Below are 27,311 nucleotides of genomic sequence, written 5' to 3' on the forward strand. Positions count from 1 at the left end.
CGTATTGGGTCAGGATGAGTAATTTCATTTTCAAAAAAACACTCAGCTGTCTTGAAGACAGATTGTCTAAACTCTCCAACAGTCACTGCAATCATTTCAGTATATTAGATTCTTCTCATGTGGCTCCCAGAGTACATAATGAAGTTTTGTAAGCACTAACTGATTTAGACCATGAAATAGAGACTTTGAGAGAATGTCGAGGAGGAGGGAGGGTGGAGTGCCACCTGGATTTTAGATACCTTCTTCAGGCATGTGTCAGCAAGAAAACACTCATACAGTAATTACCCTGTCTGCAGTTATTAGGCTTTGCTTGCAGTATCTTTTTTCTCATTAATTCATTAATTTTCTCCTCATATTTCACCTTTGATTCTCTCTGTTTTCTTACTCCTAACTCCTTCACCTCGCTTTTCAGTGCGCTTCATCTTTCAATACTTCAAGGTGAAGGTTTTTTGTAAGGGCTCTAAAAGGTTGGACCAGACTTTGTTCACTTTTATCACGACTGTAATTTTTGCTTTATAACCGAGTACATTAAAGAAATGAAAGGATACAGGGGATAAAGACGATTACCAAGAGCTGACCTCAATGCTAATGTACAGTTTGACATTGAGACCCAAACCTGCATGGCATGTATTCTGCTGACTTTAAAGGATTCTTTTCCACTGTTCAAGCAGCCGAGCTGGTTATTTTGAAAAATCTGTATTGTGTCACTCCTTGTGTAACAAGTATCGATGCGTTTTTATCTATTTAGCCCGAGGTTTCTTGTGCCTATGATTCCTCATGGAGTGATTGGTTTGCTTCCTGCTCTGCAGACCATACAGTGATCATGATGTTTACCTGCAGATCTGACCCAGTTGCACAAGGGGGGATTCGTCATTTGGCTTCCAGGTCAATCTTCTGATCATAACATGGCCTTTCTCTGCTTTTTTTCCTCTCTTTTGAAAGAGTAAAGTGAAGATGGATGGGGAGATTTCTTCTCCAGCTATGTTATCAAACCATGTATTCTTGTTTCCATCCATGCATCCATCCGTCCATCCACCCATTCATTTCCTGCCACTTATCTTTGTCAGGGTTGCGGTGGTAGCAGGCTACAGGCATCAGTATACTTCAAAAGACGTAGTTGACGGATCGTTGAGTGGGTTCTGAAACCCTGTTTCACCCTACACCTTTCTGACGTTGGAATTGTGGTGGCTGCATCCAGCAGGCTGCCAAAAAACACCCTTCATTGCAATGTTGTAACAGCTGTGCATAATTGAGAAAGTATGCAGGATTTGAGTTTCTCTCTTAAGGACTTGTCTTTCATTCTGCACACAGCTATTTCTGTCACCTGACAGACAAGTGGAAGGCCATGTTTGCTTTCAGGACTGTCTGAAAAATCCTCCAGTGTGCTCTGGGTCTAGACCAGGGTCTCCTGTTGGTGATGTCCAGCTGACATCCTAATCAGAAGCCTGAACCACCTCCACTGGCTCTGTTTTAAAGCAAAGAACCAGTGGTTCAGTCCCTTCAAAGGAAACTGTTTTCAGTTGCTGATACAGAAAATCTCATTTTTCTGGCCCCTACCGCCATACCGAGCTCATGACCCTGCTGTATGGTATGTAGATAGACCGGTAAATCGAAAGCTTCACCGTAACTTTTGCTTCGTCATCACCTTCACTGTCCACTCTACACCCACATTACTGATCACACTGGCGTCATCCACCTGTTGATATCACACTCGGTCCTACCTACCCCGAACAATCCCCTTCTGCATCACCGCATTATCCTGCTTTGGAGATTCTCTGTCTTTGCTGGGAGAAACTGACATGGCTTTAGTTACAAAGAGGAGAAATCTTGGCAAACACTAATATCTTATCTGAACTACAGTGGAAGGCAATGTGGTCGGTAATTTAGACTGCTATGTGTTCAATAAATGCACGCAGCCAGTGCTGTGTTGCTCCTTGCCAGGTGGTGTGATTTCAGCCTGGATCTAAGACAGTGATCAAACAATATGTGTTCTCATCTCCCGCATGATTATTTAGGCCAGCTATGGCCAGGCAGCTCCCAGCATGTCTCTCAGTTTGACGAGAAACAGATTACCTAAAACAGCAAACAGAAAACTGGAGATTTACAAAGACAAAGACAAACACCTGTTGTTTACTCCCACATCAGACACCCCTCGTACATCATTTTGCTTGCAAATTTTTGATGCTCCATGAAGTTTGATGCCTGTTGTTGAAATTAATAACCTATCTTTGCATGCAAAGTTTGCGGTCGGTAAACACGTCGTAACACTTTTAGTTTGCCTGCAGCTGTTCATAGCGAGTGTCTCTTTTGTTAATAGAAACGGTCCAGGGTTTCAAATCTGAAGTGGCCATTTCGATCATTCATTTGCTAGTTTAGAATTAACGAAATCTTTGTTTCCTCTCAGGATTTTATGAACATTCATCAGCTGACAGGTGGTTGTTGGTAGATAGGTATGAGATGTCATTCGCATATGGACTGAAGGCATTTTTCATTAATGATCCAATTGAGGGAAGCCAAGCAAAGTGTAAATATAATGTTTTACCATGTTATAAAGCAATAGAGGGGAGAGTTTGGTGATAGTTTATTGTGGGGTTTTGTCACTGCTGTTACATGTCATTGTCATGTCAGTCAGTTGAGTGCAGCTCAAAACATTCTTTCATTCTTTCTTCAACATTTCTTTCTTGCATCATTCAGTTGTATCTTTCATGAAATAAGAGACGTTTCACCTCCTCTGCCTTAGATTTTGTCACGCTCCAGATAAATTAAGATCATGGTCGTTGGTTCAGATTTTGCAGCCAAATACGTCAAATATGAAAGACTCAGTTTCCATACTCCACTCTTAAAAAGAGTTAACATAATAATTTGGTTGAAGATGAAAAGCAGAGTTTGCCTTGTCAAAACCGTTGCTGTTTTTTATTTGTTCATTTTCCATCATGTGCACCTCACCGCTCTATGAATCCAAGCAGGATGCTAAAATGAGATATGGGATATAGAGAGCTGACTGCACAGGCCTGGAGATGTCAAGTATGAATAATGAATGATAAGAAAGTGGAACAGGTGGTGGTTGTGGTGTTCAGCATCAGTCGATGGTCAGCAGATGTGGCAATCTTCCTAAAGTAATGCACGCTTCATTTAGTCTCAGTGGGTGTGCACCTTTTTGCATTTTTGACATTGATTGTAAAAGTATGCACTCCATACATAATCAAAATTCCCTCTTACATAAGCGATGCTCTGCTGAAGTTTGGATGAAGTGACTTGTGTTTTTTCTTAGCTTTTTTGGAGCCAGGAGCTGTAAGGAAGGTGGTATTTTATCTGATTGCATGTTAGAAAACAAGTGTCTATAAAACTGGCGACACTCTGACCCTGAACAAGAGAGCTGGATGAAGTCATTAATAAGGTTCTTGGGTAAAATGTCATATCAGCATAGAGAATAGCTTTGAAATCATAACCAAAAATCTGGATACTGTTATTTTCTGATTATCTCTAATAGCTCAGGCTAAAGGTTGAAGTGCTAGTGTGTGTGACAATCATTCATTTCCATCAGATCATTTGAAACACTGTGTCTAGGGAACCATGCTGACTTCTGTTACTATTACATTAAAAGTAAAGTATTCTCTGTTTTAAGAACATTTGCACATCCAGGCAAAAGGGGGTGGATGAAACTTGACTGCTTCTTTTTAAAAACTAAAATCTTACGTGATGTAGTGGCTGCCAGGACATCTCATGCATGTGGACATGTATGACAAGGAAGAAGGATGTGCCTGAATTCTGATGGGATATTGTGCGCGTGGGTGAATCAATACTGAGGACATAGTTTATTTTTTCTTCTGTCCGAAGCGCTGAAATCCACCTCAGAGCACCCGAAACATACCGTTGATCACATTTTCATCCTTGGTAATGACACAAGTTGGTAAGACAGATGAAATCAACGTAAATTAAAATGAACCTCATGGCTGGATGGTATTTAATTGACATTTGGTAAGCGTTAGTGGGAGTACATTCCAGAGCCTAGTATGATTTGGAAAAATAAGTCAAGGGTAAAAAACAGTTGAGTTCTGCTTTAAATTCACTTCTGGCTTGAATTAACACATTTTCAAGAGTGTTTAACTTGGTTTTCTGAAAGTTTGAAGCTAGAGACGAGTGTGTGTGTCAGCATAATGTGAAGTGGTGGATACCTCAGAATGCCTGTAAGGGAGCGATGAGTGTTAACTGTTTTCATGTGCATGCATCTGTTCGGAGGTACGTGTGGGTGCAGTGGATGTGCGCATGCATGTTTATGTTATAGGTATTTAAGTTAGCGTGTGTGTGTGTATGACTGACTTGCTCCATGTTTTTGTTGTTGGTGTTTGCACTGCGTGTGTCTCCTGAATTTGCCGTTAGTATGTTTGGCTTGCTGTGTGTGTGTTTGTGTGTGTGTCAGTGCTTGTAAATATTAGTCTGTATTCACTGTATATTTGAGTGTTTTGGTGTGGGTCTGCTTTAGCTTCGCAGCTCTGTTACTTGGTAAGAAAAAGTGTGTCTCTGTGCGAGATGCTCTGCTAGCTGCCAGTGTATTGCCTGGCGCTGACAGCCAGGGCCCGAGGGTTGATCTACAGTGAGTCTGCAGCCATCTCTCTATTGGCTGGGTCTGCGGCTGTGACTTATTATAGTCATTTATCAACAACAGCTCTCTCTGCCTACCTGTCTGTCTTCCCTGGCTGTCTACCTATTAATCACCTTGACACAGAGCTTTCCCACTTAGCAGCAGAGTTACTAAAACTACCTTTTCATTCATCTCTGGCTCCCGTCACTCTGCCTTTTTTGGGCGCTCTCTGCATCCCTCTGCGTCTCCCTGTCTTACTCATAAACTCTGAATCAAACCACAAGGATCAGGTCTGTCCCTGAATACTTTCTGACGTCCATTTCCTTTCTGTGGCACCCAGTCCCACACCCATTGGCTCCTACAGACGATAAGAATCTTGTAGTCTTACAATATAGTTTGTGGCATCTATTTAATGTATTTGTTTGGGCTATTTTTAGTCATGGATTAATACACTTTAGCCCTCTATAGTGAGTATTTAGGGCAGTGGGGTGGTGCATTGACTTAAATTATAATACAGTGACCTTGAAATATGTCACCCAGTGCAATGCAGGAGGTCTATGGCTCAGAGGGATAAGTGATTTTAGCCTTTTGCTACACAGGCATCATCAAATATGATTCTCTGAACTTCAAGCTGAAGTCTTTTATGTCTTTAACCGTCTCTCTCTTGCTGTCTTCGTATCTGTCTCTTTGCAGAGTTGGACAACCCAGAGGCCAGGGTGACCGAGATCCATGCTTTGGTGCACCGGCTCCCCGAGAAGAACAGACAGATGCTGGAGCTGCTGATGAAACACCTGGGAAAGTAGGTGGAGAATATCACACATGGGCCACTGCGGTCATTCGTTATTATGCTGCGTCAAACATTGTGCACCGAAGGAAGAGCACAGTATGTCAGTGTAGCAGTTACTATGTAGCTCTAATAGTGAACTCTCTGCCCTCTGCTCTTTCTACATCCACACTGCTGTAATACTCCTTTGCTTGATTGTTGTTGCATTGCATTAAGGCAGCGTGTACTGAACATAGCAAACCATCCAGCAGCCAGCAGGCTAAATCTTTTTCTCGACTTATTGTTAGAAAAGGGAGATTAATGGTCAGGCGCAGGTATTTCTGTGAAAGCCAGGAGTATCCTCATGTTTTGATTAAAACCAGGATACATTTTTAAATATTTATAACTGTTATTTTAACAGGATTTCAAATGACGTGGTTTTATTCTAAAATAAAGCTGCAGATGCTCTTGAAACAATGTCATATGCAACATAAAGTTTAGAAAAATGTCTCCATGTTTTAACCCTGATGTCTTTTGACATGCAAATCACCAAATCAGTGCTTACAGGGGGGAGAAATAGGATGCCACTCACCCTTTGAGCTGATTGGAACTGTTTTGCTCAAGGACATTTCAGCAGGGCAGATACTGATGAGCACTCCACATGATTAAGTTCAACAAATCTGTTGTAAGACCCCTGCAAAGATCTCATTCTCTCTATGAGTGCTGACCCCTGAAAAGTGCCTCTTCATTTTTTTGTTCTTCAAATCCCACCTTTGCCTCCACATTTTGGTTGTTTTTGTACTGAACATGTGCAACAATATACTGTGTAGGCATGAAAATTTACAAATCAAACAGGTTGTCTGTCTGTCTGTCTGTCTGTCTGTCTGTCTGTCTGTCTGTCTGTGGATTACATAACCACAAGCTGCTGCAGCCCATAAGCAAAAAAGCAGGGCGTGACACTGTTGGCTCATACGCAATTATTCCTCTAAGGCAGCCGCCAGGCATTGTGTTTTTACTCTAAACCCACATCTAAGCCTTCTGGCTTTATCAGGTTTTTCCTCAACAGCAGTGGCGTGATATGATGTGTGACAAACGGGACCCCAGCCATATTTACCTAGCATATAGATGAGTGTGAATGGGGGTATTTTGAGGGCATGCACATCTTTACCTAGGCTTAGTGGATTACAGCTGTCTTAAAGGTTGAATGGCTGAATCACACTAACCACACCTCAGTTCTCTGTCTCGTTCAGTTCAGTTCAGATCAGATCAGATCAGAAGGCTTACTGACATCACTGCCCTGTAAAAGCAGTATTGCACCAGGGAATAAAAGGTTCTTCAGCCAATAGAGAAAATGCAATCAGCCGCCAGTTTATTAGGTGGACTTAGCTAAAACAGTCCTGCAATAAATCCTACCTTCATGAAGGTTCCTATATAATGGTGTTCCTGTTATTTTGCCTACCTTTATTGCAGTGGGCCAAATAATAGAAACCCATGTCAGTATAAGACAACTCATCATCACCTCAGACTACACGTATGTCCTCCAAAATGAGCACACAGTTGAATCATGATGGTGTTCATATCATAGGTGTTCCTAATAAACTGGCAAATGAGTGTATTGATTACAGAGGCAAATAATACTTTACCACTCAGAGAGAGAGAGCACAGGTCAGGGTGATTCATCGTCACATTCTGGGAGATATTCTTATTCTACTCTGATGTGGTTTTCTTACCTGTCTAGCACTCTCTATCATTGAAATCCATGAAATTGTGCTCGACTAAAACATGTTGCAAAAGCATAAACACAGCATAAACAGAGAAACCGAATCACCTTGATTCTCCGCCGACAGTCCACTGACTCCCCGTCGATGGGTTTTACCTGTTGTTCGCAGAGAGCTCACTCTGTTTGTTGCTGCTGCTCTTTCAGTCTTTTCCTCCGGGCCCTTGCTGTTTTACTGTTAAAATGTTTTCCACAGCTGTCACATGTCATGTCATAAACCTCTCTAGTTTTCTTCTCCGGGGAAGGGGGCATCTTAAGGTGTTGAATGGTGTGTTTCTACGTGCTGACTCCGGCTAGATGTTCTGACAGCGCGGCCATGTACAGAAATCCTGCTGGGATGCCTCTGGTAGTAACTGTTGAGCTGGTTGAGTGTCTGTCTTGGTCTCAGTTGGGATGAAGCTGCTATTTCCAGATCAATATGGATCTTCAAGCTCAAAGAATATTTTGTGTTTTGCTTCATGTTTTTCAGTTCCCTGAGTCTCAGTGTAGCTAAAACAGCATTTGTAATTTATCCTTTTAGCCTTTTGGAGGCAGCAGAACAATCTGGAAAAAACAACCACTGACATATTATTCACTCATGAAGTTGTTAGGGTGATTTTTAGCAAACAATTGTCTATTTACATTCATTTAGAGTCATGTTCCAAGCGACCTGCAGAATGAAAGTCCAGTATTTTAGTCATCTTTCAGCTCTGCTTGATGTCCACTTGCTCCCAAGGGAAATATCTACCTCTGCTACTGGAAACCCACAACGATGAGCTGAAAGATGGTAAAACTCTTTGTAGAGTCAGGTGTATTCTCTGCAGGTGACCCCTTTCACATTGCATATTTGAGCCATTTGTCATAAAAAAAATAGAGTAGTGCAGCTTTAAAAATATTCAGGCTCCACGTTTTTTAAGTTGGGTTGAATGTGGAGCGCTCATCCTCTCTCTTCATCTATCTCACCTCCACAGTGTGGCCAGTCACCACCAGCAGAACCTGATGACCATCGCCAACCTGGGCGTGGTCTTCGGTCCCACTCTGCTCCGCCCCCAGGAGGAGACGGTGGCAGCCATCATGGACATTAAGTTCCAGAACATTGTAGTCGAGATCCTCATAGAGCACCATGAGAGGGTAAGAGGGTGCGAGCGTGTACGTATACAAATGAATAAAACAAACAGCAGTTTGGTGACGTTGTTGAGGATTAAGTGAATCCCATGGCTTTGTCAAGGGGATTAACTTCCATCTAACAGCACATTAAAGCAACTGTTAACACATCTGACCATTTATATGTGCCACACGGAGACAGACAGTCGTGTTCCAGTCACATTTTGGGGCCATTACAAAGATTTTACATTAATTTCCTGGAAACTTACCTAACCCTAAGCCCTAACCTAGACTTCTCCTCACCCAAGTCCATCCATCCATCCATTATCTGTACCGCCTATCCCTTTCGGGGTTGCGGGGGGCTGGAGCCTATCCCAGCTACAATGGGTGAGAGGCGGGGTACACCCTGAACCGGTCGCCAGCCGATTGCAGGGCCACATGCAAGGACAAACAAACATTCACACTCACACTCACACCTACGGACAATTTTAGAGTCATCAATTAACCTAATGAGCATGTTTTTGGTCTGTGGGAGGAAGCCGGAGTACCCGGAGAGAACCCCACGCATGCACGGGAAGAACATGCAAGCTTCACACAGAAAGGCCCCGCATGACCCGGGGATCGAACCAGCAACCTTCTTGCTGTGAGGCACGCGCACTACCTGCTGCTCCACCGTGCAGCCCCTTAACCCAAGTCTTCACCCTAAAACTAAATGATTTATGTTACAAGAACTTGGCTTCTGTCCCTGTCAGGAAGATGAATACCCACAATCTGACTGTGCAGACAGGTTTATGTCCCCACAACATGAGTAATACATGTCTACACGCACACACACAAACACACATAAACCCATACAAACACACACACACACACACACACACACACACGTGTACATACTCTATATACAGTTCAAAGCCACTTTCCCCTTTAGATCCAAGCAGCTTATTGGCAGAACAAGCTGCTTACAGATGTCACCATGGCAACAGACAAATCAGCCTGACTGTTTGAGACCCTAGCTTTGTGCATGCACAGTATGTAGTATGTTCAGCCAGTGAAGGAAACAAACGGTCAGACGCACAGACGAACAGCACATGTGCCCCACCTGTTCGCATGCATGAACGTGTGCACGGACAGTGGAAGTGTGTGCTGCAAGAATGACACACACACGCAAGACATGGCAGCCCTCGGCATCCTCCAGACATCCAAGACATAAGCTATCCCCTGTGCAACGTGCAAAACGAAACAAATGGGGCATGCATGCTGAATCTTTAAAGAGCGTCTGCACTTCACATATTTGCCCTCTCGCTGAAAATAACAAAACAGGATTAGATCCATTTTTCAGACATGCTGTTCATGTGCTGCTTTCAACCTGATGAAGCCTTGAATCCTTTTCATTCTCCAACCTTGACAATCGAACTGTCTCGTGACATGAAAAGATTTCATTTTGGTGTCAACAGTACTGAAATGATTTGCTTGAGCTTCGAGTCGAGTCAGGTTAATTTTATTTAAATAGCCCAGTGTCACAAATCCTATTGCCTCAAGGGGCTTCCTGGCATACTAAAACATTTGTAGGTTTCATGTGATCTTGCTTATGACACTCTAAAACAACAAATTCAGTGTGTTAAAATGGGTTCTCAAGCACTCACATCTGTTTTTTTCCCCCCTTTCCTTCGTGAGTGGAGCTATGGGTGTGGAGCTGGCAGAAAAGCAGCAAAAAAGGGGATGACAGATGAATGGAAGTAGGGATGATGACGTTTGACTTGGGCCAAAGTAACGGACTGATTCAAGCAGAGCAGCATTAGTTTATGGAAAAAACACGAAGTTTGAAAAATATAGAGATGCATTATTGGTGAGAGGGGATAAGAAACTTCAATCACAGTACATATGTATTTTTATCACAGCATGGGGTGTTCCACATCTTACCCAATTGTGCGTCAATGAGTTGAAATAAATTTCACCGTGTCCCAATCAGTGCCGCAGAATCATAGAGCGAAGCCCACAATGCCCCTCGTTGTTACGTTCCTGCATGTGTAATTATTCCAAGTTAAAAGTAGTATTAGACAAAGCAGCTTTGTGGCTGTGTTTAGCAGGATCTAATATGCAAAGGATGCAATTCAATAGCATGAACACAGGAAGAAATATTAGATCAGCTTTCAAACAGTAGTAGACCATCTTTCTTTTCGATAGAGAGAAAGAATGCAATTAATTCGGCATAGTGACTCATAGCACCACTGGTGCTTTCGTAGACCTTTGTGTTGTGTCATGTTGCTTTTCTTAGACCTTTTTTTTTTTATTAAGGTGAGCCACATTGCCGTGCAGTTACATAAATAGCTGGCCAGCAATAGGAACAAGCTGTACTGTGTTGTTTAATGGAGGAGAAAAAAAAAAAAAGTAGTTTTTGGTAACTTTTCACTTGTGCCTTTTATAAATGTCTCACGCTTTACCGGCTGTCTTCATCCTGCAGATATTCAGGGACGTTCCAAGTTCTGGAGGCAGTTCGACCAACATGCAGCTCAACCTGCCCAGGAGGAGAAGTACCGAGAGCAAAGCCCCATCCTGCAGCGAGAGGCCTCTCACGCTCTTCCACACACCGACACATTCCCAGAAAGGTGAGCTGAAATTGCCGGATAAGAACAATAGAATGTATTGATTGCTTGTTTTCCTCCTCCTATTTTTTTATTTTATTTCATTGAAGTTGAGTCACACCTGCTGCGTGTTGACATATGGTAGACTTGGAGAGAAAATGAAGTCTCTAAAACCACCAGTTTTTGTTGAAAAGCATAAATATGATCACTGAAAGTTCACAGTCAACAGATGTACGATTGTAGAACAAGAAAAGGAATATCACTATAAAAGTGGCTGCTTTTAGAAATATTGAGAATATGTTTCTATCTGAAAACACCAAAGAGATTATAAACCTTTCTTTATTCTTGTAGGTGAAAAGAGGAACAGTGTAGTCAATGCCGCCATTGGCGAGCTGCAGCAGCCCGTTTCCAACTGTAACAGCAGCAGCAGTAGCAACAGCAGCAGCCAAGGTCGAACCCCAAGACACAGCCTGACCAGCAACGACGGAGAGCAGGACGCCCGGCAGATCCGGCCCAGCTCGCTGTGAGTGAGATCATCAGAATATGAAGCTGAATTTAACCTCTGTAGTTCCTCATACAGGTACATACTATAAGCCCTGTTATTTACATTTGTTTATTTTAAAGAAGAGAGATATCAGCATCTCATTTTCACCCCTTTCACTTTAGTGTCTGAGCTATTTACTGTAAGTTGAAGTGTCTAATTGTAAGGAGGAAACACAAGCACTTTTGGATGTATAAGTCCACCAGAAAATCATTTGCATATCCAGAGAGACATGCACGAATACATACGCAAATATTTAATTCAAATGCACTCACAAATTTGAGGCTTCAAGAATGAATGCATCCACTTTTTTCATGCATACAAAATTCACAGGTGCAGGAATACATGAGCAAATACACACACACACACACACACACACACACACACACACACACACACACACACACACACACACACACACACACACACACAAAGGTCCGCATACATAGGTGCATATGTGGCAGTTAAGAGCTTAGGGAAGTAGTCTTTTGACTGGCGGGTTGTCGATATAAACTCCAACTGCACCAACACTGGAAGACTGTGTCTACTTTCTGCTGAACGATGGAAATTTAGAATAAAAACAAGTACACAAAAGCCCATTCTCATACATGCAAACATAAACATATCACGTAACACTTGCATAATCAAGTCAAATAAGGTTTGAATACAATCAAACTATAAAAAGTACCTGTCATGTATATTTTGGATTTATTTTACACACTATGCCCGCTTCTCAGAATGCCTCAATGTCTAACTAGAAGCTTACACAAATGAAACCTAAAGACTTTACTTAAACAAAAATATTTGCACAGGTCTGAACAAGCCCCTCTCCCTGTGAGAGGTATTGTATATCTCCACATAAACACTGGACACGCCCATGCTGAGGTTATTAACAGGTGTAAACACACACACCTGCATATGGAATTCACAGCAACATGAGACCAAGCATGCAGGCACATGGGCCGACACACATCATGTACGGATGCACGCACACGGCCTCTGCATTTGTCTCTGTCCTTCGTGTTTCTTCATGCCGCTTTGGTGTTGACATGTACCTTGTTAGACCAAGAGGAGACCTGCACTACCAATCATCTCATTTACTGACACAGCAGCGACAGAGCTTCAAGTACACGCCGTCACCAAGACAATTGCACGTCGCCGCTGATTATTTTTCTCCGTCTGTCTTCCCGCTGCCGCTTCCACTCCACCCCCTTTACTCTCCGTCCTCTTAATCTCTCGCTAAGAGACAGTTCTTACATCCAGCTTTTCTTTATTTACTCACCTCTAGATGTGAGGTCCTTGTCATTGTTATTTAGCGCTTTTCTTTTGATATATTGTTCACATTGATATGTGTTCACAAAGTGGTGAACCTCGCTCCATCCTTTCTTGTGAATGGCTGAACCTTTCACACCCAGTCATGGTAGTATCACCTGTTACCAATGAACCTGTTTACCTGTGGAATGATCCGAACAGGTGTCTTTTGTTGCTCCTGTCTCAACTTATTTCGAACGTGTTGCTGCGTCCAATTCAGAAAACATATGTTTAAAAAAAAAATCAATGAAGTTGACGAGGTCAAACATTAGATATATTATCTTTGTACTATTTTCAATTGAGTATATTTCAAAAATGATCAGGAAGTTATCATGTTCTGTTTCATTTATGTTTTACACAGCGTCCAAACATTTCTGGAGACGGGGTACCTTTATTCTAAATGTTAGTGCTCTTCAACATCACACAGGAAAAAAACATGGATTATTTTTGAATAATACACATATTGCCTAACGTTTGCTTTTAATGCTGTATGCTAATAATTAGCGTGAATATTGAGAATAGGGAGAACATGCAAACTCCACACAGAAAGGCCCCTTTTTCCTCAAGCAGCAGGCACAGGACCTTCTAGCTGTGAGGCGATAGTGTTACCACTGAGCCACCTCAAACACAAAAACATGTATTTTGTGTATGACGGATTCAGACTGTGTCAAAATGAAAGACTGCAAACCACAACTGTGCACATGCATGCAGTTATGTTGTGCCCATGTACAGTGACTGTAGAGAAACATTATACTTGTCATGGCTTTGTTTCTGCCTCAGTAAAGTCCCCGTAATGAGTCCTGCAATGACAGCAGCTGAGATGGAAAACTTGTTTTTTGCAGTTGATGATATTCCATAAATGTGGAAAGTAAGGAAATGAAATATGAACCCCTTGATAAGCAGCGTCATCCTCCATAATATTACCCATCTATCCCTTAAGTTGAAAAGTTATGATCCTTTCAGAATGAGGTGTGAGGTATGTGTGAGTCCACAAAGCGCTCAACTTGGAGAAAAAGGACACATTCGAGGACATTTCTGTACATTTTTTGACATTTCTTGAGCCAAGACCAAGACAAAAGAGATATGTCATCTGTAATGACTTGTTGGTGGTATGAGGAGGGAAGAGCAAATGAAAAATTGACAAGAAAATTAAAGCAGGGAGATCAAGAGCCTGAAAGAGATATTCAAGAGCACCGAGAGCAAAAGGGAGACAGAAGAGCTTTCTCAGATCGTCCTCCCATTATGAGTCACATTAAAGAGCCATTTAATGGCTGAGGTGAACAACCTGTTGGTCATGATACGGCAGCAAATTTCACCGAAAGCATCTATCCTTATTTTCAGCTTTGTGTGGAATATAGTGCTGTAAAGTGTTTTATACGTGTGGCCCTTTTCATGTGTGTATTGTATGCATGCATGCGTGATCAAGGTCAAATGGATTTCCTGTCATTAACTCTGCCCCAGCCAATCTTAGTCACTAGCGTCTTGCAGTTTCTAAGAGCTCCTTACACTTGCATAACGGCTCCATTTTATTTTCATACATGAAAAAAGAGCAGCGTGTGGTCAACTGTACCAGCTCAGCATGAACAGCAGAGGATTTTATTTTAGATTTAACGATAGAACTGCGGACGGATTTTCAGCTTCTCTGCGAGCGACCACAAAGAAAACAGAAGAGAAAGGGTATTTCTAAAGCGTTCTTGCTGGAGTAGCCTGTAAAGTGTGAATTTCAAAGGAGCTGCCAAGGCCAAGAAAGAGATAGCGAGATTCTCTCGATTGTGCCAAGTTGTCCTTTTTAAAGCAACAGTCCCACATTGCGGGAAATTCATGTGGCGTCTTTCGCAAGTATGTGGGTGTCTAATCCGTAAAGTCAGGAAATGAGTAAGAGTAATGAGATCAATCTAAATCTAGATCTACATCAAATTGCCCTTTTAAGGAAATATAAGTTCTGGTGTTGGTTGACAATAAGCCGTATAAATAAATATCTATTTTTGTACTCATTCTTTGCTGATTGATACTGTAAGTATTGATGACACACTGAGCATTGTGTGATGAAAGGTTTTATGTTTGCATCAAGTATAGGGAGGTTTTTCTTAACCTTAAAGCTCCAGTGTGTAGGCTTTAGTGGCATCGAGCAGTGAGGTTGTAGGTTTCAACAAACTGTAAACCCCTCAACTCACCCTCATGTATGGCGGCCGCCATTCAGGGCTACTATAGGAACGTGCCAGTACAGCATGGTGGACACTGTGGAAGAGGACTTGCTCCATCTAAGCTCAGTCTAAGTTACAAAACATGATTATTATTTTCATATAGTCTGCCAATAGACCCCCCTCAAATCTTCCACACTGGTCCTTTAAGTGGGGAAAAATGCTTGACATCTCATTTTAGCATACTAAAAAAAAACTCCTCTGACAAGTTTTATTGCCACGATACTAAATTTTTCTGGACAAGGACAAAGACGGCAAACCTTTTCACTGCTTGGGATAATAGATTTTGCCTCTGATAGGACACAGAATGAATTAGCAACACATGTTTTGTTTTGTACGTTGTCCTTGGAACCTGTAACTAAAGGATGATATGTGGGAATTAGATGATAAGTGGCTTTTTGAATTTCTGGATATTATGCTACTCCCTTGAGTTTAACCTTTAAATCAAGCAAAAAAAAGAAGATGATGGCTTAAGGGGGATAAAAGAAACCACATTTGTTGCTTCTGGAAGCTGAGTAAAACATAAATATTACAGGATATGATAATTTGCTAATCCTGCCATAATCCTGCCTTTGGCATGTACTCAACTGCAAATAGTACAAAGACAATATATTTAATATTTTACCTCATTAACTTAATTGATTTTTGTAAATACATACTTATTCTGGATTTGATGCCAGCAACAGGCTTCAAGGTCGATTTCAAGGTTTTAGTGGTTCAGTCAGGTTGTGCTGTACGAGGATATCGGTTTAGAAAAGCTATATCATCAGTTACAGTCAAAGGGCTTCGCTGGTCACTTACCCTTCTAAGAGACCCTCTCATGATCCATGCATTGAGCTCCACAGGATCTTCTGTGACTGATGATACCGTTTTCAAAGAGAATTGGTCAACAGGCGCTGCTGTACTGTATGTGCTGACTTCTTATCTCAAACATGACCTGATCCTGCGCAGCCTAGGTGTGCAGCATGATGACGATGTACTCCAGCGAGAAGTGAACTGCCCAAGATCCTCCTTAGTAGTACAGGCCTCAGGGGCCAGATCATGAGCACACAATCCCTCTGGTGTCGTTGAACTTGAATTTTGTGTTTACAAACCACAGCCGAAAAGTTGAAAGTTGAACTGAAGCAGTAACTGTATTAAAGAGGAAAGAGTATTACTTATCTTGATAGGGATAGTTGAGGTGAATGTTGACACGCAACAAAAGATTCAGGTTCAACAAAGTGTTTCAAGTTCACCGACACGTTCAGTGTAACCCTGCCCACGCATGCAATGAAAACTTCTTTTTACATTGTTAATGGTACACATTTCAATCAGGAGAAACCAGTTAATGATGATAACCAGTTAAATAATTGCTTATTATGACAGATGATATGTGATAATTAAGTCTTTAGAGACGTTGGCTTAGACTCTACAGCCAGATTTTTGTAATCGAGGGCCATCGCCCTGAGCAGCAGGAAGATAAATCCCCTACGGAGTCCAGACACTGGTGGCAGTGGTGAAGGCTCCTGATTCTGCTGAGACTGACCGGCTGATGGGCTGATGAAAGGATGAAGCTGAAGAATCTGCAAAGACTGGGTGGTGCTCAGAGAACTAAGGTGAAGAGAGAGAGAGAGTCATATTTAAAAAGACAGCAGAGAGATGATCTCTCGACGAAGGTGTGTCGCTCTGCTAGCTCGCAGCCAGAGAGGGAGGGTTTTCCGAAGATACGCTGTTGAGTTGCATTATGGGTAGTGTAGTATCCAGTGTATTTGGAGCTGTGTTACACTACAAACTAAAAGTCAGGATAACTCCGACTCTTTTCATCCTGTATTATGCAAGTCCCTCTTTACATCCCTGCAACAAAACCTGTTTTCTTTGCAAAGTTAAAGATCAATAATTCTACTTTGAATAAGTAAGCTTCTCAGATAGCTTAAGGATGCCCAAGATTGGATTTATCAAAGCCCTTTTATAGCCCTTTCATTTTTAAACAATCAGCAAACAGAGTCAGTCTGGGGTAATGGACTGGGATTGCAGCCCAGACCGTGTTTTCTCAATCACTCAAAGCCAGCCTGCACCTTCATCACAGACAAGAGGGAGAGACAAAGGTCAGAGGTTAACAACTGGGCCATCAAAAGCCCTGCCTTCCCCTGAGGCGGATGTTATTTCCAGCTTTGGCGCCTTGACTACTGGACAGGGTCCCCCCCCCTTTTTTTTTATAGTTTGTTTTTGAGGCGAGAAATGCCTGCAGGTTTCTTCACACCCCTTTCAAGACATCTATTTTGTTCTCTCACAAACAAATCAGATCCCTGTGACTCTCTCTGGTCGACAAATGCAGGAAAAAGATAAATTAAAGAAATAACTAAAAGAGTAGAAGTTTACTTTCTGACTTCTGTGACACGTGAACGATCAGCAGATGATTAATACGACTGCTGACCCCGCGGACGTGACCTTGACCCTGATGATACTACGGTGAAAGTACAAATGGCAAAACGTCTCTTCCTGTCAGTCTCTGTCTTCCTATCAGTGAATTTTTGTTTATTCCTCCTGTCATTTGAGAGAAGAGCTACAAAAGGAAAAGATGAGTGAAGAGCAGATGGAGGAAAATTCGACAAAAAGAGAGAAAGAGCTGTGAAATTAAATGAGACCTACCGACAAACACATGCAATGGGTGGGATGCCAAAAATAATCTCCATTGTGACTAGAATGTTTTCTAGGAAACCTGTCATAGAAATATTTCCTCCTCTCAGAACAACACCCAATTACGGACACACTCCGTGTCGTGCCAGTCACCGGGTTACATGTGTCTGCTTCTGCTGCTTTTCCCCATTATTTCCTTTTTTTTTTTCCCCGTTTCCTTTTTTTTTTTTGCCTTCGGCACAATACAGACCCAATCCCTCTCGCTCTCACGCTCTCAGATCTTCAGATGTTACGCTGTCGGTCACACATGAGGGATTCAACTTAAGTTTCGAGTTGGATTTTAAAGCTGCAGCCCAGATAACGCTGGATATTTTCTATTTCACCGGAGGCATTGAAATCTGAGAAAGTTCTTTGTAGACCTCCTCTCTGTGGCATTTTCTGCCTTCTTCAGTGGGGAGCCCTCCCATCTGCTCCACTGTAAATGTCATTGATCAGCTCACGTAACGCTGATCAGCACCTCAAGCTGCACAGTCACAAGCGTGACTGCCTGATACAGTTTGATCCGTTTGGATGATGATGATGATGAAAAGAGCAGTCAGAATTATAGTCAATAAGCAGGGAAATGAATCAACAAGTGCGTAAGCCTTGTTATTCCAACAGAATGACTACAATACAGCTGCCTTTGTTCTCCCAATGTGCCCTTGTTTGTTTTAATTAGTGCGAATTCTCATAGAAAAGCCAGTGCCCATAGATACTAGCTCGAACAAATCAATGCCAGTTTGTAATACAGGCAGGGTGAAAAAGAAAATAAAGACATCAAGAGGGTGAAATTGGCTGTAGCGTTCTGCAAAGGCACACCAATTTCCCACATTCAAAGCCTGTCAATGATGGGAAGGACTTTTAATGTGAAAAAGTGTTGAGTCTCTTCAGGGTAGTGGAACATCGATCGAGGAAAACTGAAAAGTGAAAGGACTGGCATTAATTGGTAGCTGAAAACTCAGAGCAGCAGACTAGCAGAGCATGAGCAGGAATTTAGGGTAAAAGTGAGATTCTGTCAGTGCTTTTTAATGGCATCAAGCTGCCATATATTTACGAGTACAGATACAAGTGTGCACTGAGGAGAGAAGTACGAGAGACAGCGAAGGGCCAGTGACAGCGGCAGCTAAAATTTATGATGCTCATTATTGAAATATTTAAGAGTGCTTTTTGCACCCTTGTGTTTTTTTTGTAGCGCAAACTTGATATTTGCAGGCCGTGCGGGTCATGCAGATTCACTTTGTGAACGGACTTTAAGCAGAAGATGATACATTCCAGCTTAAGGGATCTTCCCAGGGGTTGAAAACCTGAACTTTATATGTCGCCTATAAAAAGAAATGTGATCTGCAAGGAGATTTTGGTCAAGTCAAAGACAAGAATTGCATGTAGTTGTTGCAGATCAGTAGCATCTGCCATCTTCCTAAAAATGCATTTGCATCAGCAGGTCAGAGTAAACACTGACACGCGTTATATTTGTTGGTAAGCACATTGTTGCCCTTTAATTTGAGATTGTCATTTTCCATATCGAGGCTGTAAAAATGTTAATCATTGCTTTAACATTCACTGTCTTTTGATTGTAGATGCTGTCATTATCTGTTGTTTGTGCCTTTGTGAATTGATGGCCTGTCAGGTGGAGGAGGGTGAGACATCAGTTAAATTAAATCAGCTGCCTCATGTGCTGCCAGTGTGAATGCATCCACCTGAATCAAGATGGTTCACTTTGTAACCTGTAGTATTTATCATTTTTTCTGCAGCATGCAGGCAAATGCGAAGCCTTATCTGAGGAAAATTCAGTCTTTCCGAAGCAGAGGAGAGAAAACGCTATTGATTTATACATTCAATCAAAATGTCTTGATTATCAGCTGGAAATCACCTCGTCCTCGTCTCTTCCAGCAGCTTTGCTGGAGGGAGGGAGAGAAGAAGAATGGCTCAGATGTGGCTGGATAGGATGGAGAGAAATTGAAACAGAGGAGGCAAATGAGAGAGAGTGCGTTGACAAGCAGTGAGTGACAAATGGAGAGAGAAGGTGGATCGTTGAGACTATCACTCAAACGGACGGTTAAATAAATAAAGGAATACAACCACAGCGTTTTGCTGGTTTCTCTGTAAGTCAGAGGTCTAAAATACAAAGCAAAATTCTGTCGACGAGTGATGCAAAAAAAGAAATGGAACCAGTTCTGCATGTTGGAAAAGAGATGAGACCCACAGTGTTAAAGCTGCTGTGCTAAATGTCTTCAATAGGCTTAATTCAGCTTGTTTATTCACTCTTATTTACACTTAACAGTATGTATCATCGTGTTAGTTATTTGCACTGCAGCCCATGTACCAATATTGTGTTATGTCAAGGTCAGTTTCACAGTTTATCGCTGAATTAAAAGGTTTTCAATTACTGCGCTGTTTACAATCTATTTTGGATATCAGTCAGACCTCTATCTGCTTAACACTAATTCACATTCATTTTTAAAAAGCCAATTCACAAAGTTGACAGCTGCGAGTGGACCACGTGGCGAAGTCCTTTTTGACAACAGCTGCTTCCAAGAATGAACTTTCCACCTCAGATCCATCACTCTGTCTGCATTTGTCAGTTGGCTACATGTGATCCCACTGCGGATCTCCATATTATCTGCTGCTGAGTGCATTGTTGGCGTCCCCCTAACGACATGTGCAAAGGAGATACATGCATCACTTCCCAACTCTGTGTCCCTGAACGTGTGACAGCGTTAACGGTGGTCATTGAAGTGGATCACACGTAAAGAAAGACAGTCCATGATTACCCCAAATCTCGCCTTAGGATATAGCTGTGTCTCTATGGCAACCACATTTCATGTCATCAAAAAAAAAAAACAGGAAAATCTATGGTCTAAAGAAATGGGCCCTGTTCTGAATGAGTTGATGTTATGTGCAGAGTGGTAGATAAGAGAGAAAGAGCACTAATGCCCTGACTCACCTGTGTACTGCAGAATAACAAACAGGGAACAGGGAGTGAACTGTCTGACTCAGGCAGGAGAATAGTCAATATTCTGCCTGCGCTAATCATCTGTATGTGCAGTACCAATGTTTTTTTTCCCAAATGATAAACCGTAAAGCTGCTCTAATCACTATTTTTCTATTAGCACTGCGTGTAACTCCCCATAGCAAATTATCGCCCAGCTCTCTGCAGCTCAGAGCTTTTAGCATCTTCCAGCTTTTTGTTTTTCTTTGTTTTTACAAGCTGCAGCTTTACTGTTTCCGTCCAGCACCAAACCGCAGACAGACGGATGTAGCAACTAGCTGGTGAACACAGCGGAGCATTTAGAGAGGACTAGACATTCGCCTCAGGAGTTGGTGGAGATCAAATTAAAACTAAAAATGAGAGTGCCTGCTGGATCTTTTCTTGGATGCACCATTACATCAAACAGAAATATAGATGTGTTCTCCATCACCGTGCACTCAAAGCTCAGTCTGACATGTCTGAGAACTTTGGGAACTGCATGGAATTTAAGAATGAAATGGTTTGAAGCTCCTCCCATGTGGCTCTCGCAGGGTTTGAGGAGAGATCATTCATAATTAGAAGAAGCACTTAAAGTCCCAGTAATTTTGAGCTCCTCACATGGTTGCTTGTGTAATTTCAAACAATGCAAAGGCTAGAAAATACCCAAAACCTTGACAAATGCGATTTTCTGTCAGCAGCTTGCATCAGGCACTTGCATCTTGCAGTGGGGTGTGGTCACGTAGCTGCACTCTGCTCTTAAAGTTTTGTTGTTGTTTTTTTTTTCCCAGGCCTTCTCTTGCATAAACTCCTCCGTGTACACAAGTGAATGTCAGCACTACTGGCTGCAGTTGCACCATGTAACTCAATTCTTGCAACAGAATGTCAGATTGTAGAGGCAGTCTGTGCGCCAGCATGTGTTTTTTAAACTCAATTCAATTATTAGTTAAATCTAAAGGGAGGAACCAGTTCTTGGTGATGAACAAACAGGCTCAAGAAACAGTTTTGAAGCCTTTAGACACTTGAGACAAATTGTCTCTGCAGGGAAGCCTGCAGACGAGATTTCTTATAGAAAATGATCTGTATGATTGTCTCACGTTAGAGGTTATTAATATCTGAACATCAAACTATACTGAACATCAAACTAAACCTTGCCTTTTGAGGCTTTTTCAGTATTATTTCAGGTCTTATTGGGCAGAGCAGTGAAGTAATGGGGAAGCAGAGGCAGCAGAAAATCTCCTCTCTAGGCCTGAGACATGTGTCACGATGCAGCCCGGCTCAGTTTTGTCAGCGGTGCTGCGTGAATGCAAAGTGGTGGGTGTTCTGTCTTCTGGCCTTGTGTGTGACAGATTTCCCTGAGTAATAATCCACGTACATTTTAAGCACAAAAAAGAAACAGTCATCATGGAAAATGATGCCAAAGCTTGTTGCAAAACCTCGCCTTTCTTCTGTTTGCCTTCCTCCCTTTATTATGGCTCACTCCAGCCTTCACCACGCCTCTGTTTGCGTCTTTCACCTTCTCTCATCCTCCGCCACCGTTCAGCCTTCAGGGCAGTCTGTGATGGATATCGGCGTGCGTGTCATTTCTGAGAGAGAGACTTGAATGATCAACACGGTCGATGTGTGTATGTGTGCGTGCATGCGTGTGTGTCGGTTCACCAGCATCTTGCAGCATTAGATTAGATGGATGGAATGATAAATGGATTGATGAAAGCGCACAGCTTGGTTGGATATAGAAGGATGAATTATGGTTTGCAGCATCATGCCGAGTGACCGTTTTGAAATTGGATGACATTACTGTGGATGCACACTCGTCCTTGGCGAGCTTGGACACAGTCCCACTACAGCTCTGTATGATCACAGCAGATAAATGAACCAGATCTGAATATTCATTTTGTCTGTAACCATGCTGTCTTATCAGTGTTGATGTTACATGTCTGTCCTCACTGTCTGCGTAACTGTCAAATGTGCCAGTTAGCTCATATATTGACCAGGTACCAGAACCATGATGGGGACGAGAATATCCACGGCTAAGTCAGCTAATGTACCGTATTATTCATCGTGGCTATTAGCCATCTACGGTTGTTATTTCAGTCAGGCCTGGAGCACATTAAGCGACTTACATCACCCATTGAGACTTATTAAGGAGTCAGTTTCTTCTTGCAGCTAAATGATTAGGGTTTTATCATAACAGTTTTATTTATTTATTTGTTTTTGCCAAGCAAGCTCCTCTCTGTATACATGTCATTTGTTCCATGTGTGCTGGAAAGCGAATGCAAACAGACCTCACTGAGAAGAAGAAGGAAATCCCCCCAGTAACATGATCTCTCTTGAGGCATAATGTCCAAATTAGTATCAGCTTAGCTAGTATAGCTTTCTTTTGTTTTCACAAGCCCAGAAACATTTTAGTACTTAACCTTGTGGCTCATTAATTAGGATGGCTTACTTCACCTTGGTTTTTTATTTCATCTTGTGTTTCCAGGCTGAACCCAAAGAGTCGTAGCAGCATACCAACCAGGTACGAAAAATGTGTCTTTAACTTGAGACTGTCGCACTGCTCACAGCTGATAATGTCCAGAGCATGTGGAAATGACTCTTTATTTAAATCTCTTTAATACTGCCAATGCTATAAATTGCACGTTTCTGTGTGTGTGTCCATCAGTGCAACGTCTCCCAGCCCCACCTCACCTCGTTCTCCCTCCTGGCCGATGTTCTCAGCTCCATCGAGCCCTCAGCCGATGTCCTCAGCCTCCAGTGACTCATCACCTGTCAGGTTGGTCCACATTGTTTGTGTCATGATTTAATCGCAGCTTGTCACTAATCTCAGCGAAGCATTAGAAGGCTGAAGGTGTACGGGGGAACTCTCAGCCCTGAAGGTGTGTGGCTGTGTGCAGGTGACGCAGTGAAGAGCATAAAGAAAGAGACTGTGAGTTTATAATATGAGAAGTTCGAACTCTGGAGGTGTTGGACTGCCTGGAAATTTGATTCAAGCATCCATCGAGCACCGTTCAGTAAATGATTAGATTGCTGTTAGTGATATGCTAATATGCTCTCCTTTGCCTAAGTAGCTCTTCAAAATTCATCATTCCAGATGTTTGGACTGTTGCCAGATTACTTTGAATTAATGAAGAACAGCAAGGTAATTCAAGAAGAAAACTCTTTAAGCCAAAGGCTCATTGCTGTGAGTGCAGGGAGCCATCATATGGTGGACCATGACCTTTCTAATGAAAGGAGGGAATTTAAAAGGTAATATAGCATCTTAGATTAATGATGCGCTCTATTACTCTATTAGTCAGTTTGTAATTGAATTAAAGTAAAAATGCACCTCAGTTGGATGCACTTACTCACCCTGACCTTGGCAGGCGCACAGGGTGTGACTGCCTTACGCTGCTTCTGACTGGAGAGTCCTGGCGCTGCTGCTAGCAGCTGTTCTTCCTCGCCGCTGCTCTGCACCCTCAAATCTTTCCTTGTGCGTGGCAGAGAGCAGATTCTGCAGCAGACCGGGGTTTCATATAAGCCACAGGAACATAAAACATGACTTATAGCAGGAGAAAAACGGTAGTTTTAAATGCATAATATATGGCCATTATGTTTCCATTAAAAAGGCAAACACTAGAACTTTAAATCAGTCCAAAGCAAGCACTCCTGCAGAGTTTGACTTGTGCTAGAAAACATCCGTTATTTATGAATGTAACCACTTGGTTCTTATAAAACAGTTCATATAAAATAATGACCTGTGTGGTGTTACTTAAGTTCGAGGTGTCTAAATGAAGCATTGTTTCAAAGCGAAAGCTGTCTGTTTTGTTTTTTTTTTCTCCTCTGAATCAGCCCACAGCCTCACTCTCGCTCTCTTTTTGCCTCCAGTATTGTGGGCAGGAAGGCTCGAGCACTGTATGCCTGCAAGGCAGAGCATGACTCCGAGCTGTCCTTCATCGCTGGGACCATCTTTGAGAACGGTGAGTCAGGCTCTGAAGTAGCCAGCAGAAAGGGAAAAGGAAAGAATGTGGGTTGGTGTTTGACTAGAAACAAACAATTACTGTCATAAGGGAAAGTCAGCTTTGGGAGTTTGCTGTTCTTAATTTAGCCTCTGTGTTGGATTTCATCCTTGGGATAGGAAATGTGTTTAAATTTATCCAAGTAGTCAAGGGATTTTGCCCAAAACATTAGAACTGGAAGGCATTTAACACCGTTTTCCCTTGACGACCATTTTAATAATGAAATTAAATGGTTCCCTGTCATTGCTCTCATAAGTTTTTCCTTCAGTAAGGTCTGGTGGTCATGGTGGTGGATGGAGGAAGGTGCATTGGAGTTGTATGAAGAAGCTTTTTAGTTGACTCCTTGCAGTAAATTACTGCTTGAATCCATAGGGTGAATAATGTATTATTCTGTGTGTCACATCTATTTCTGTCCAGCACCTGGCTTTGAACTAAGCTTGGATGCACACTTATTGCTTCTTCAGGGAATATTAGAGGCTGGCAAGCAGACTAGATTGTAACAGACGCGGTCAAGTGTAACGTGTTGCCAAGAACTTAATATCTTTCAGATCTGAGGAGTCATTTGCTTAGTTTTAGGCTGAAAATGAGTATAGAGGATGACACAGGAAAGCATTGAAAATATTATTTCCACTTTTCAATGGCTTCCTTTCGTTCTATTTCTTCTTTCCTTTCCACCCTCTCTTTTTACAGGAATCTTGATACAGCCAGTCTCGTTCCTCTCCAGCTTAAATTCAGTCTGTCCAACGCCAAAACTGTAAATCACATTTATCTCCCCTGTTTTCTTTGCCTCTGCGCTTCTAATGAAGACCAGATTTGCACAGATTTAAAGATATATAGATAAAGAGGAATATAAATAATAGTAGTTATGTAGCGCTTATGCCGCCTCACTTGTTATCAAACAGAATAACTGTTGAAGTGTGTAGTTGTCATGGTATGTTGTAAATCCCTGTCGGTAAACAGACACACGTACTCAGGATTGGTAGGGATTCACTTTTTTGGTCATGTCAGTTGACACATGGTCTCTCAGACCGCCAAACCCTAAATAGAGTTAGCTGCATTAAGACTGTTGCTGGTTATGTAATGCAGAGCAGTGTCATCGGAGCCCTTTAGGTCAAAATGTGACCTTGGGGACATGCAATACCTACAGCAGTATCTCAACACCCCAGTCTGCTCATTGCTAGCCAAGGACAGAGCATCCCAGCTATCCCGTGGTGCTCATGCTGCAGCCTCATCATGTTTTTTTAGTGGCCACAAAAATTCTGTAAAGATCAAGCAGAGCTGAAAAAGAAAGCTAACTTGCAGTTCCTCAAATGGCCACTTGAGGCTGATTCGAAATGCGAGTCAATCCCCATAGACTCCTATATTAAAATACTCAACTTTAGAGCAGAAATAAACATGTTTACAGCCTTCTTGGTTTCAGCAGCCAGGCTTCTTTCAGCCTACCTCAACTCCACCCACGCTCCACCTCCTTGCCCATTCTTGGATTAGCCGGGAGTTTGGTGGAGTCGGACACTGCCAAGACACATTGTATACTCACAGTACAATGTACAAATGTGTTAATCTTAGCTGTTATGCAGAATATTACCACGATTTTTATCCATACTTTGTTACACAAACTGAATTCAAAGGAAGAGGTTGTTTTTTGTTTTTTTTTTAAGCATTTGTTTAAATCAGGCAGATCCATGAAGATCAAGGACAGACAAAAACCGTGTGCCCTGTCCACATTCTTTCTTTGATGGAGCTCTGTGGTAGCATGGTCTGCAGCATTTTTCACTTAAATTCCCTGCGAGGACAAAATGTGGTCACCACACAATTTATTTCTGCATCAATGTTCCTTTTATCCCCCTGTGTTTCAGAAACATTTTGCCAGAGGTCCTGTTGTTTAGTCGATCTCCAACAACAATTTATACCGCACGACACAGCAACGTACAGTTAAACAAAATTGCGGTATTATTGTAGTTCATACACAGTTATGCACTTGCCATGTGTTTACATCTTCCTGCCTCACACTCAATCAACAGGAAATGGAGAAGCAGAGAAATAATTGGGGACATTTTTTTTTACATAAACACATTAATGTGTTCCAGTCAATGTTAAGAGCATGAAACAATACACAAAAATGGAAATATAGGCTTTATTCACTGCAGCCAACTTATTTTCAGTTGTGCACAAATTACTAATTTTTACTCTCAAATTACTTGATTCTTCCTCTCAAATTAATAAATGATGCTCTCATATCTGTTCATATTTATTTAACATTTTAACATTCCACTAATCAACATTTTTTTCATATTAATGAGTCAGATGTTGAATGTGTAATGTTAAATAGGTTGCTCTGGATGTAGGCAATTGCTTGCTAATGTGTTGGCTGTATCAACTTCATAAGGCCATAGTATTGCAAGATTGTGTTTACAGCCTCTTCCTCTTAACCCAAGTGGCCCAAAAATCAGTTAATACTGGTTTAAGGAACGTCAAAGCATAACATAGCTCAGTTTAGCTGGCACAGTGTGAAGTATGTTCATGCATCTCCCTCCAAAATCAAAACATATGTGCATGAAAGCGGTTCATTTAGATGAGACTGTCCATGGCCTGTCAGTTTTCACAGTTTTTTTGGCAGAGGGGGACGAAGGGGGACAAGGACAAATGAATTGAATGCAATTACCTCACAATTTTAATATGATGGGATTAATTCAGTAGACTCTTCCACAGCAAACCCATGGCTGCTTTTAAAATACATAACCATAATTAGTTAGCTGTTTATTTTGACACTGTCGACCTAAATGTTTGGTCGTTAGCTTGTTTTCTCCGCTGACAGTATAGAAAGGGCCCAGTCTGGAGCTGATATCGTGCATA

The 27,311-nt window shown here is 41.9% G+C and overlaps 1 protein-coding gene across 1 annotated transcript in view; it reads left to right on the forward strand.

Moving 5' to 3' along the window:
- Window positions 1–27,311, forward strand: part of LOC139344243 (rho GTPase-activating protein 26-like) — an 89,897-nt gene that overhangs the window by 60,156 nt on the left and 2,430 nt on the right. The window contains exons 17-23 of the mRNA XM_070982207.1: window positions 5,276–5,381; window positions 8,073–8,232; window positions 10,670–10,814; window positions 11,142–11,313; window positions 22,946–22,981; window positions 23,126–23,236; window positions 24,328–24,419. Coding sequence (XP_070838308.1) covers window positions 5,276–5,381; window positions 8,073–8,232; window positions 10,670–10,814; window positions 11,142–11,313; window positions 22,946–22,981; window positions 23,126–23,236; window positions 24,328–24,419 — 822 coding nt within the window. The remainder of the gene's footprint in view (window positions 1–5,275; window positions 5,382–8,072; window positions 8,233–10,669; window positions 10,815–11,141; window positions 11,314–22,945; window positions 22,982–23,125; window positions 23,237–24,327; window positions 24,420–27,311) is intronic.

Source organism: Chaetodon trifascialis, chromosome 16 (genome assembly GCF_039877785.1).
Source record: "Chaetodon trifascialis isolate fChaTrf1 chromosome 16, fChaTrf1.hap1, whole genome shotgun sequence".
Taxonomy (NCBI): Eukaryota; Metazoa; Chordata; class Actinopteri; order Chaetodontiformes; family Chaetodontidae; genus Chaetodon; species Chaetodon trifascialis.